Below are 13,332 nucleotides of genomic sequence, written 5' to 3'. Positions count from 1 at the left end.
GGCCACAAATTTAATTGGAAATTCTTTTTCCTTTTCATCATTTAGAGCATTAACCATTTGTTGAATTTGGGCTATTTGGTCATCTAACTCAACTCTAGATTGGGAATGAGAATAGGCGGTGGATTGCATGCTAACAATGTCATCCAACATTTGTTTGTTGGAATCCGTCATTTGCTTGTTGATAGACTCCAATATTTGTTTGTTGGCAGCAATAAACTCATCCAATTGAGATGGTGGAAAAAGAGAAGAGGGCTGGAAATAATGATCATTGGGTTGAAAATTGGAGTGAAAATGTTGCCCATGAGATTGTGGGGCTGAATTTCCTATGTCATGCCACAAGAAGTTTTGATGATCTCCCCAACCCGAGTCATAACCATTAAAATATGGATCATTACCCGGTTCAAAGAAATTTTCAATTGGTTGCTCTAGGTAAAAATCTAAGAATTGTCCCGGTGGAGGACAATCTCTTATATGATGTGTATGACTAGAGTAATATGCACAAAACTCATGTGGTATGTAAAATTGAGTTGGAAGATAATTACCCTCCATTTAGGACTAATTCAGCCATTTGTTTAGATACATTAAGTTAAATTCACACAAAATATATACAACACAAACAAGATACACAACAACCCTTCACCAAAACATCCACATGCAATGATCCCTTTCTCCTCAATTATCAATATGATAAAAAATAAATGGCCACGACAAGGACCGATACTTTGTAAAACAGTAAAACAGGAATAGCTTCGACAAGGGCTTCACAAGCTAAATAACACTAAGTTAAACACATGCAAGATATTCACAATTTGTGAGACTAGAACCTTGAAAAACTTACCGGGAGTCCTCTAGACTTACGATTTTCTCAATTTTCCCTCGGCAAGCCTTGGGTACCTAGAATCTCACTAAAACACTTAAAACACAACAATAATCAAAACCGAACAAGAAAATATCCACAAAACACAATATTCACAATCAAACCAAAAGTAATTTTTAAAACCTCGGTCACAAAACCGTTTGCAATCCCCTGCAACGGTGCTAAAAATTGATCGACAGATCGATTACAATTATAAATCAACCCATTTTGCAATAGCACAAATCATTGTAAAATAAGGCTATTGGTTGGGTAAGTCGAACCACTAGGATTGCTAGTTTATGGCAACCAAGGTGTCTAAAATCACTTTAAAAATGATGAAGGTGTATAGAGTTTGATTGGATTAATGCAAGGAATTTAAGAGGAAGAAATCTAGAAAGAGAGGTCTAAGAAAGTGAATTCACCATCAACTATATAAACATGCTTGCTTGCAAATAACTTGGGGGACAAAATATATATGTAACCATGATATGTAGAAATGCAAGACAACTACAATATCTTCAAGAAGTTCACACATTCAAGAATTAAGTATAATCTATCAAAGGTTAATATAATTTATCTATCTAAACTAAGGTATAACATGAAATATCCTTCCTAAGCTATGAACCATCAAAGTCCTTAATTTGTGTGATAAGTGCACATGAAGTCAAAAGCTAAAAATAATCCATCAAAAGGGAGACCCTAAGCTATGGTCTATCAAATCTTCCATACAACATGCCATTAAAACCATTTCATATTCTCATCTCCATTCTCACTAAGGAGATGTAAGCCCTATAATCATGAAAATATACAATCTAAGATAAGATAATACATTTAACACAATCATTTATTGAATTGAAGAACATGTGTAAGTCTCTAGAATATGAAAAGATTACATAAACACTTCATTCCCCAAATCAAAACAAGATTATAGCATGCTTACAAAAGAATGGTTTCATCATCTCCCTAGGATAGGGAGTTAGTTGCTCATGGATGCAAGAGAAGAAGGAGAAGAGATGAAAACCCCCTCCATTTTCGTGCTTAGAGGACACCCACAAGCCAAGAACTCAAGAACACTCCTTTCTCTCTCTAGAACCTTAAAAAAAAATGAGAGATATCCATATACATGGTCTCCCCCCTCTTATCTTGACAAAATCCTCTTTTTAACCACACAATCCCGAGCTCCAACTCCCTAGAAGCCATCATGACCACACAAAATGCATAGGGGACAAAATGCAGCCCAAAAACAGGGGTAGGTGGTCTGCTACTTGCAGATCGGCGGGGGCCCGCGGTGCACTGGCTGGCACCCGCGGGCGCACGAGCTCGCTGCCCGTTTTGGCGGGTGCCCGCTGGTTTCTCGCGGGCGCCCGCGGATGTTCCTCAGCTCTGCGCACCTTTGGTAAAAAGGCCATAACTCCCTGCTCTGAACTCCAAATGATGAACCGTTTGATGATTTGGAAAGCTAATTCAATGATCTAAGTATTCTATGTTTTAATAGAAGTCCAATTCTCAAGTTTGTTAGGTCAAAACTGACGAGCAAAGTCGAACTCCACTGCTGCCAAGCTGTAAACTTCAGCATTGCACACTTTGATATTCAAGAACTCATCAAAACATCATTTTTATTCCTTTTTGGGAAACAAACCTGAAAATATTAAAAAAAAAAACATACAAATGAAGATAATCTATATAAAATAATCAAATAATGGACTTAACTAACGCAAATAAGGGTGTCTGAATATGCAATATTCGGCGTTTATCAAATCACTAGTTGGAAGTGTAGAAAAGCATTGCTTGGTGGTGACCTCTAAACCCCAAGATCTCTCTGTCTTTCTTGCTTACTCTTGTTACATTCAATCACTTAGTTTAATTTAGTTACTCTCTAGTTTACTTAACCAACCAACCATTTGTTGATCACTCGACCTACTGACCCTAGTTGCATTTTCATATTCAAGTACGACTCCAATCCCTTGGGACAACCTCTTCTCACTCATACTACATAGTATAGGTGTTAAGCGGTTTATAAATTTAACTATGATGCCCACTTGACACTAATTTCCAAACTCAAGGTGTTGTGCATTATTTTGTGCACACCTAGGGGAGAGCACCACCATGCATAACCATCACCAAATCCTCAATTAATCACATGCACATAGACATGCAACCAACATAAAAAATTATTAGGAAGAATTTAACAATAGAAATCATAGGAAAACCCAAATTTCATTACATACACAAGGCTATAGCATCAATTGCAACATTAATTCCTCAAAAAGATGAAAGATAAGGATTTAGATTCCAAGCTTAGGGCTCATCCAACCCCTAAGAAGAAGTTTAGCCACTCATGGAAGGTGTAGATGTGGTTAAGGTAGCTCCGATATCCATCTTCATGACTTGCTTCATCTTCTTCTTCCTTGTCTTGATGCTTGAAACCTTAGAGAAATGGCTCTTCTAGAGATCTTATTTGCCTCCACTTCAAAACCCTAATACGTATCTCTAACTTTCTCTTTCCAAGAATATCTAAAATTAGCTAACTCTTACAAAGTGGTTTAATTCCCCTTTTTTACAAACCCCTTGGACCCCAAAACAGGTCAGAAATAAGCCCCAAAATAATTAAATCCCGTAGCCATTTAGTAGGTGAAGATGGGGCGAAAACGGGAATAAAACAGGCTATTAGCCAGGAGGTACGATTGATCGCCGGGAGTAGCAATCGATTGCAAGTTCCTTAAAAAAAGAAAACCCCATTATTTTTATATTAATTAACTCAAAATGAAGTTTATGGAATTGGAATTATCTTCGTAAATTATCGAATTTAATTTTGTTTTAAGATATGAAACCAAAATTATAATTATAAAAAGAGGAATGCTTTCACAGTCGCTTTCTTCATTGACTACTTTAAGTCTCATTAATTACTCTTTCTCTATTATCAAGGAATGTGAAAAATATAAGTTACTTTAAAACAAAACTAATCGTTTAAAGACAAAATTACCTTTTAAATCATTTTTCATTATCTTTCTTGTATCTCCCTCAATCTACATACGTGTAATATATATACATATTTTTACTGTCTTTATTTCTTTCCTTTTTATTTCAATTGTCGCTAGTTATTTTTTTCCCTCATATTTTTCTTTATTTCCTTTTTTTTTTTTTTTCTTTCTAAATTGTTGCCAATAGCCTTTTTTCCGGTCCTCCCTTTTATTTTATTTTATTTTATTTTTTTTTCTAGTTTATAACAATTTAGAAAAAAATAAAGAAAATAGAGAAAAAAATAACTAGTGGCGACAATTGAAATAAAAAAGAAAGAAATAAAGGCACTAAAATATATATATATATATATATATATAGATTGAGGGAGGAGATAAAAGAAAGGTAATGAAAAAAGATTTAAAGGGTATTTTTGTCTTTAAAAAGTTAGTTTTGTTTTAAAATAGGGTTTATTTTTTACGTTCAGGAATAGAAGTTAAAGTTAGTGGTATTAAAAAAAAAAATTTAATTCAGGTATTTTAAAAAAATAATTTAATTTAATTTTAATTTCTATTATCCCATTACTTGCTGAATGGAATATATCCAACGTTTTTGCCTCTACATCTAATGGAGGTTAGGAAAATTTTACTCACATATTTAGTGTTCATCGCATAAGGAACCCCATCTCGTGGTCGAAACGCAAGCGCCGGAGTCTTCTCTCCTCTTCGTCCGAACGCAACCTCTTCGTCGGACTCAACAGTAAAAGAAAGAACAGAAAATCTGCTCAAGAACTACATCCATACAACCTTTCGCAAAGGTACACTCCCTTCCCCTTCACTATACTCGAAAATTGTTATTATCGATCTACAATTTTGCCAAAGATCCCTCCTTCTCTCCTGATTCAATTAAATTGATTTAACCCTTCAACTTGAAAGGGTTTAAATGATTCGGTGCGGTGTAATTTAAGTATGCAACTTAATCTTCCATCATCTATCAATTTGTAAAAACAATCCCTGCAATAAACAAGGCTGTTATTTGGTTTGTGAATATAATGCCTATAATTTGAAAATACCTTTAATAAAATTTAGGTTTTTCATCATTCAAATAGAAGATATGCCCTTATTTACTCAATTTGAATGTAGTAGTCATATCAGTGATATTTTGGTATATTTTAATTTTCCAAAACACTACCGGATTTCTCTCCTTCTTTTTTCTATTTTAAACCAACCGAATGTCTCAAGTTTCTAATTCAATCTTTTCTATATTTATCTTATTTAGTGTTATTGCTTACAAAAGAAAAAGCTGGATCATTTTACATACCCAAGCACCTGGAGACGATGCTCATTTCATTTGTTATGAGCAGAAAACTATAGGAGTTGCAGATGGCGTTGGTGGTTGGAGCAAGAAGGGTGTGAACGCGGGCAACTATGTGCGACGATTAATGGCTAATATACTGTGACAGCAATTTATGATCAAACAGAAGGACCTATCGATTCAAAGAGTGTCTTGAATGAAGCTTCCTTAAAAAAACTAAGCTTAAAGGATCCTCCATTGCTTGCATTATAACCCTCACAGGCAATGTATGTCATCCATCCTTTTGCTCCTTGCTTGTTATACATATGCTTTCTTTTTATTCTTCAAGGCAAAAGGATATTTTTTAAATTAATTTGCAATCATTGTTTTTAATTATTGCAGAACTTGCATGCTGCTAACATTGGAGATAGTGGATTTTTGCTGCTAAGAGGTGGTGAAGTTATATACCAATCACAAGTGCAACAACATAGATTTAACTGTCCATATCAGCCTCAGCTTGGAAAAAACAATGATTCCCCCGTCTCGGCGCAGGTTAATGCTATTATTAATCTATTGTTATTTAGGCTCAACATTAATCTTGGGTCAAATTGGGATTGTCCCTTGAAGAAGACAATCACTAGAATACTAGTTGCATATATAACATATATAGTTCTTTTAATTTTAACATTTTGATTTGGTACTAATTATAAATACTTGGTCCACAGGAGCTCACCGTTTCAGTGAAACTCGAAGATGTCATTGTTGCTGGAAGTGATGGGTTGTTTGACAATATGCATACAAGTGAAATTGAAGAATTGGTGAAACATGGTGTGGAAGAAGATTACACCCCACAACAATTAGTTTGGTCTCTAGCATGGTTTGCTCATAGTTGTTCTTTCGACAGATTAAGTTCTAGTCCATTCGAAATAGCTGCTCAAGAGGCAAGAATGGAATACATGGGAGGTAAAGTTGACGACATCACTGTTATTGTTACTTATATCACACCAATGGACTGGTTCTAACTTTCTTCAGCAACAAAAAGAAAAAGAAAAAGAAAAAAAAAAGGAAGAAGAAGAATGCTAATACTATATATAACACGACAGTATAGGAGTTTTTGCAGAGAAGTTCCAAGTGAATTTGTGCATATGATTTAGTTGATTTGTTTAATTGTTCCAAATTGTTGGTTGGTCTTTGTGGATATTTACAATTGCAGAAATGTGTCGAATTACCAAATTTTTTTTTTTTAATTAGATGTGAAATTTTGTTTTATGTGATGGTATGAGTTATTCTTGCCCATTTTTCAGAATGTGAGATGTGTTGATGCTCTTGTTTTGCTTCGTTGTATATCTACTCTTTATGGGTTATTTGTTTATTTATTTTACCGTGTGGAGATTTAGTAGGAATTGCCATTCCAAGTTGAGTGGCTCTGCATGTGTTAGCTAGGAATACAAATAACAGGGACTGTAACTATTTTGATTCTAACGTTATGAGAATTCTTCAACAAATTAGTGCTACTAGTTATGACAGTATCTTCAGGAGATGGGTAATCCAATCATTAGCAATATTCAAGCCAAACATGACTAGTAAAGTAATATATTGCACAAATGATAATCATAGTGACTGGTCAAGTAAGTTGCAAAGAGTAATATATGTTAAAAAGTGAAGTTGAATAAGGATAGTCTAAACCAGTTTAATACATTAAATAGCACCCTCTTCTGTTGTCAAATTCCAAAACTGAATTGGTCCAAAGACTACAAAGTACAAACCATTCTACCCATGTTGTTCCATCCCATCCCTTCCTTTTTAATTGGATCTGGTGATTATAATCACATAAGATGGAAAAATAATATGTCATTTGTGGAGGATTGAGACCTCGTTGTACTCCATTCAGATTTGAGAACATGTGGCTTAGAGCGGTGGATTTTCAGGGAAAAGTGCGGTTTTGGTGGGAGGAGGACATGGTGGTGGGAACATCGGTTTTTATTTTAGCAAGAAAGCTTCGACTCCTCAAAAACAAACTCAAAAGATGGAATAAGGAGGTGCTCGGTAATCAAGAGTGGAGGAAGAATAGGTTCCTCACTGACATTGCTGAGATTGATAGATTAGAAGGGGTGGGTGGTATTGTTGAGTCCCAACGTAATAGGAGAGCAGCTTGTCAGGCATAATGTGTTGAGATTGCGGTTATGGAGGAAATTTCGTAGCAACAGAAATCTCGGGCCTTGTGGCTCAAAGAGGGAGACCGTAATACAAAGTTTTTTTATAGAACTGCTAATGCCCATAGGAGGGGCAATCATATCGGGCGGATGTGTGTGGATGGAACGGTATTGAATATGGAGGAGGATGTGCGTAGGGGGATCGTTTCTTCATTTTGATTTTATATTAGGTGTGGATAGGGATGGGTTAGAGAGTCCCTTTACGGAGGAGGAGGTTTTGAAGGCTTTGAAGAGTTGTAATGATGACAAGGCTCCAGGTACGGATTGCTTCACAATGAGATTTTTTTTACTCGAGAGCTAGGAAGTGGTTAGACAGGAGGTTATGGGCACTTTTCACGAGTTCCATTCTAATGGGACGTTCGAAAATTCGCTGAATACATCTTTAATTGCTCTTATTCCTAAGAAGGGTGGTGCTTCTGTCGTTAAGGACCTTAGACCAATAAGTTTGATTGGGTGTATGTATAAGCTTATCGCTAAAGTCCTTGCGTTAAGATTGAGGGAGGTTCTGGACAGAGTCATCTCTGAGTCTCAAAATGCGTTTATGGGGGGTAGACAGATCCTAGATTCCGCTCTCATTGCCAGTGACTGTGTGGATTATAGGCTTAGTAGCGGTGTTCCTAGAGTTTCGTGTAAGCTTGATATTGAGAAAGCCTATGATCATGTTTGCTTGAATTTTTTGTTTTATCTGTTAGAGAGGATGGGTTTTGGAGAGAGTTGGAAGAGATGGATCGAAACATGCGTTTCCTTTGTTAGATTTTCTGTGTTGGTGAATAGGTCTCCATCCGGGTTTTTTGGCAATTCTCGCGGTTTGAGGCAAGGGGACCCTCTCTTCCATTTCCTTTTCATTATTGTTATGGAGGCTCTTAGTAGGTTGATGAGAAGAGCTGTGGATTTGGGTTCTATCAGGGGCTTCAAGATTGGTCCAGATTTAGCTCAGGAGATGGAGATCTTTCACCTATTTTTTGTGGATGACACTTTGGTTTTCTGTGAGGCAGAGGTGTCCCAATTGAGATATTTGAGACGTGTCCTAGTTTGCTTTCAGGCTGTTTCAGGTTTGAAAGTCAATGTGGGCAAGAGTATGCTTGTCCCACTGGGGGAGGTTCAGGAGGTGGATTCTCTTGCAGCAGTTTTAGGGTGTAAGACGAGCTCCTTCCCTATTTCTTACTTGGGCTTGTCGTTGGGTGACTCGTCAAGGAGGGTGGTTGGGACCCGGTGATTGAGCGTTTCGAGAGAAGGTTGGCTTGGTGAAAAAGCAATATCTTTCGAAGGGAGGAAAAGTTACTTTGGTGAAGAGTACATTGTTCAGTCTTCCTACTTATTTTCATTCGCTTTTCCAGATCCCCTCCTCTATTGGTGGAAGACTTGAGATGCTTCAACGGAACTTCCTATGGGGCGGACGGGAGGAGGAGTTTAAGTTTCATCTTGTCCGGTGGGAGCAGGTTTGCAGGCCTTTAAGTTGGGAGGTCTAGGGATTAGGAGATTGCCCCTTTCAACAGAGTGCTCTTAGGCAAGTGGTTATGGAGATTCGGCAGTGAAAGACATAGGTTATGGAGGAAGGTTGTTTCATGTCGTTTTGGGGAGGAGAGAGGGGGATGGTCATCTAGGTCGGTCAGATCTGCTGTCGGCGTAGGGGTGTGGAAATCCATTTGGAAGGGTTGGGATGAGTTCTCTAAGCATATTAGATTCAGAGTTCGGGAGGGAAGGGACGTCCAGTTTTGGGAGGATACTTGGTGCGAGGATCATTTATTGTCCTGTTTGTTCCCAAGGTTGTTCAGGATTACTGTTGATAGACATGCTTTGGTTGCTGACTGCTATCGACTCGATAGCGGTAGGTTGTCTTAGGATGTGTGGTTCCGGCTATCCTTTCAGGGTTGGGAGTTGGATGACGTCACTGGCTTGCTGGACCTTTTGTATAGACAGGAAGTGGATGGTACTGGTTCGGATTCTTTGACTTGGGTGCCTTCTTCGCAGGGGACTTCTCAGGTCCGGTTCTTCTTTCTCTGCCTCTCCGGGTTTCACAGTACCAATTTCCTATGGAAAACGATTTGGCATTCGAAGGCTCCTCTTAGGGTGGCCTTTTTTGTTTGTACAGCAGCTTGGGGTAGGATTTTGACTCTGGACAATTTGAGAAAGAGAAGACAAATCATTGTCAACCGGTGTTGTCTGTGCAAGAATGATGGAGAGTCTATAGATCACCTTCTTTTGCATTGTCCCGCGGCTCATAGCTGCTGGAGTTGTATTTTGGGTCTTTTTGGCATCCAGTGGGTTATGCCCCGGACCTTAAGGGATTTGATTGACATTTGGAGAGGCCAAAGGGTGGGGGCTCATGTTCGCGATTATTGGAGGGTGACCCCCCTTTGTGTTTGGTGGAGCCTTTGGAAAGAGTGGAATAAAAGATCTTTTGATGAGAAGGAATTCTCCATTGGGGCGGTGAAGTTTTTTATTATTTGTTCTCTATTTTGTTGGGTTACGGGGAGAAATTGTATATCTTTAGATGAAATCGTGAACTTTTTGGGTTCTTTGGGTCCATAGGACTCCCCCTATCTCTTTTTTTTTTTTTTGGTTTTTTGTACAGCTCTTGGGACGTGTTCCCCTTTTGAACGCTTTCTAATACATTTTTACTTATCAAAAAAAAAAAAAAAAAAAAAAAATGTCTTAGTTTAACATCTCCCAGCAAGTAATAAATCATAATAAATAAAGTAAACATGGATCGGTACAACAAAATTATGATTTACTTATGCACTCATTCTAATTATGATGAGGAACAATTTGGTTTATATGTGCATAAAATTGCAATTAACCTTACCCGAGTAACACACACACACACACACACATGCACGCACAACGAACTAGCCTGTAACAAGAACTGTGATTTTTTTTTTTTCCCTTATAATTTTTTTTTTTTTTTTCCTTTTTTCTTTTTGTTTAGTTCTCATGGCATTTTGGAGGAATCTACCGTGGCGAGAGTAGATGGATGGAACACTGTAGAAATAAAATAAATTGAGAGAAAAACAAAGACCACACACCTTCTCTCAGTGAGAACTCCGAATCAACAAATGATTATGAAACTAGAGGAAAAGCATATATGTAGTGAGACCATTCGTTTAATATATCATTTTCAAATAAAGGCTACATATCAGGTAAGCTAATGGAAAACCAGGTGCTCTCTCTCTCTCTCTCTCTCAGCTGTTTGTAGTTTCAACCTTGATTTTGTTGGTTTACATTCAGTTTTCAGATTCTCTTTTTATTGTTTGCCTGTTACTGAAAGTGTTCTAACTGCCACATTTAAAAGGTTTTGAATATTTGTTTGGTTTATTTAATATAAGTTAGATGCATGTTATGAGAAGAACTTGAAGGAATTCTTATATTGCCAGTTTCATATTGAAATATCACACACTAAAAGATTGCAGCTTACAACTTATAAATTCTGTAGTTTCTATGAATTGATGTTCAATCATTCATTTAGAATTTGATATAGAAAGGCTAAAAAGAAAAGACAATGCAATTTTTTGCCCTAAGGCTCTAAGCCTCTGTTTGTTTCAGAAGAAATTTAGTCCGTTGCAACATATATTTTTTTGCAAAAATTTGAAAAGAAAACAATAGTGGTTCCCTTCAGAAATTTCTTTTCAAAAATAAAACAGAGAAAAGAAAATGCAACGACTTTAGCGTCAAGTGGTTTCTCCTCCTCCCACATTGGATTGGAGGGTTCAAGTCCCCTTAGGGAGCAATAGTGGGTCTTTCTGAGTTGGGTAAATGAAGAAAAGTTTGGGAATATTTTATTCTCTGTCAGAAAAACAGATTACAAATTCACTACAAACATGGCTAGCTGTTGCACTTTGGATCGTTACGCTTCAATGCTCCTTAGACCATTATATATTACTACGAATTATTTTGTACTACTTTATTGAATTAGAGTAAATGGGTTGGTGAAAAATGTAGTGTATGTTTAGATGTTCCATGTTATTTGAATGGTTAGTTTGTTTCACGTAGCACTAGAAGTTACTAACTAAAAAATCAAAATGAGGAAATGTAAAAATGGAAGCAATGGAGCATTATCAGAATCATTGTGTGAAGGGTCAACTCTGAAACTGTATGCAATGATGACCCACAATCTGTTTAGTCTGCCTACCTCATTCTTGATGAGGAGTGCATAAAGAAAAAGTTATATAAAATTAAAAAAAAGCAATTCAATTTCTATGGAACTTCTAAATACACCCTTAATGGGTGAAAATTAAACAACTCTGAGAGGTAAATGAGTTGGATTCAACTTTATTTGACTTGAATGCAAAAGGAAGCTCAGTTGAACTAAAATTTGTTTAGGATAGGATTTTAACCAGATTCTGAGAGGATGTGTTAGTATTCCAGGCCATCCAGTTGATGCCCCTGGATTGGTCGGATTTATGTGTTCATTTAACCCATATTTTGCCATTCCCATTTATTTTGGATTTCACTTGCTGATTAGCACCATTTTGTTTCTTGTTACATGTTTATACAGATTAAATTTACTTGTGAACTTCTTTAGTCACACATGGTAGAGATTGTAGGAGACCCCTTGCATTCTTGTTACTTAAACTGTGATATGCAAGATCTCTGTAGCCTATATATTTGTATAAAATTTGAGTGCTCTATATGTGTTCCTGAAATCCCCCAATCAATGTTTATTTTGATTCCTTTTTGTGTATACGTGATTGAAGGGTGGAGTAGTAAATATACCTTTTTATTTCATTTATTCATTCCATTTCTATTTCATGTAAACTTGTCAAACTTGGGAGCAGAAAAGACTAACATTTATCTCCAATTTCTCCTCTCTCTTCTTGTTTTTTATTTTTTATTTTTTGATTCAGTTTTCTTTATTAAATGTGTGAACTTCTCTTAGGGCTTTCCAACACATGCCTTATTAACTATAATACGTTTCCTAGGAACTAAGTAAAACCTAAAATTATATCTCTGAATGAGTTTTTGCTAGTGCTATTTATTTATGGTGCAAGGCGGTCTCAAGTTGGTGGATGAACTTATCAAAAAAAAAAAAAAGTTGGTGGATGAAACAACACCTATCCAATCTCATAAGCTCTTTCTAGCAAATGTATAAAAGGGGAATAAACATATTCTAATAGTATCTCCTCTTTAGTGCTCATAGATGATTGGAAAACAGACAAATACATCCAACAATCTCTGAAAATATATACCATCATCATCATCAAGAATCTACACTGAGCATATCTTACTACGAAGGCATCTAAAACAAAGACTTCTATTTATTCTTCCCCAAAAGCTGACTTCCAATAACTATGAAAATTGCAAGAAACCTTATTACTGTGTTTACCTTTCAACCATGAAGAATCAATCTGCCACTGAGTAGTAACTTCTGCAAAGGAGATTTCTCCTATATTAACCCTACAGTGAATCGTCTCATTTGATTAACTTTAAGTACTTCAATATATTGAGTTGCTTCTGGTCATCCCCTGCACATTTATTACGAAAAAACAATTAGATTCAATCCATGTAGATAAAGTATTTTTTCAGTTCAAATTCTCAAAAATAACATACATTTATTAGGACCAAGGAAACGTCTGTTGAAGCTTTTTTTCCCATAAGTTTTTGTTTTTCTCTATGGCAGGGATTCCAAAATAAATATAAATGGAGAAACTAGTATCATGGTTCACTTCTTACCCGAATGACCAGTATCAATCACACTTGAGCAGCACATGCATGAGTGAAGTTGCAGTTTTTGCCTCTGTTGAGTTCAAATTTCAGGCAGTGGAACGACTGCTTCGAAAGCTTCTACAAGAAGAGACACTTTTCTTTTCCGTGCTGGAGTTAGTTTGGTGGCGATATGTTGAAGTGCATGATCGAGCATCCATTGTTCAGCTTTCTTCCTCTCGTCCATCATTTGACGCCTTAGATCGACATTCTCTGCCTCTCGGTCAGGCTCCATGGTCAGATGTCATGGTGCCTGATGATTGGATCTCCTTACTTTTTGCAATGCCTTGATGGATCTCTTGAGAAGGATTA

The 13,332-nt window shown here is 36.7% G+C and overlaps 1 protein-coding gene across 1 annotated transcript in view; it reads left to right on the top strand.

Annotated features, from left to right (window-relative positions):
- LOC132280878 (probable protein phosphatase 2C 55) overlaps positions 1 to 13,332 on the top strand; it is a 46,445-nt gene that overhangs the window by 20,275 nt on the left and 12,838 nt on the right. Inside the window, exons 2-3 of the mRNA XM_059782636.1 lie at positions 5,510 to 5,659; positions 5,833 to 6,070. Of these exons, the coding sequence (XP_059638619.1) occupies positions 5,510 to 5,659; positions 5,833 to 6,070 (388 nt within the window). The remainder of the gene's footprint in view (positions 1 to 5,509; positions 5,660 to 5,832; positions 6,071 to 13,332) is intronic.

The sequence above is a fragment of the Cornus florida genome, unplaced genomic scaffold, assembly GCF_030987335.1.
Source record: "Cornus florida cultivar Cherokee Brave unplaced genomic scaffold, ASM3098733v1 CherokeeBrave_3.0.0_Hap2_Chr11, whole genome shotgun sequence".
In the NCBI taxonomy this organism is placed as follows: Eukaryota; Viridiplantae; Streptophyta; class Magnoliopsida; order Cornales; family Cornaceae; genus Cornus; species Cornus florida.
The sequence above is the reverse complement of the archived record's forward strand: the minus strand, read 5'-3'. Positions and strand labels throughout refer to the sequence as shown.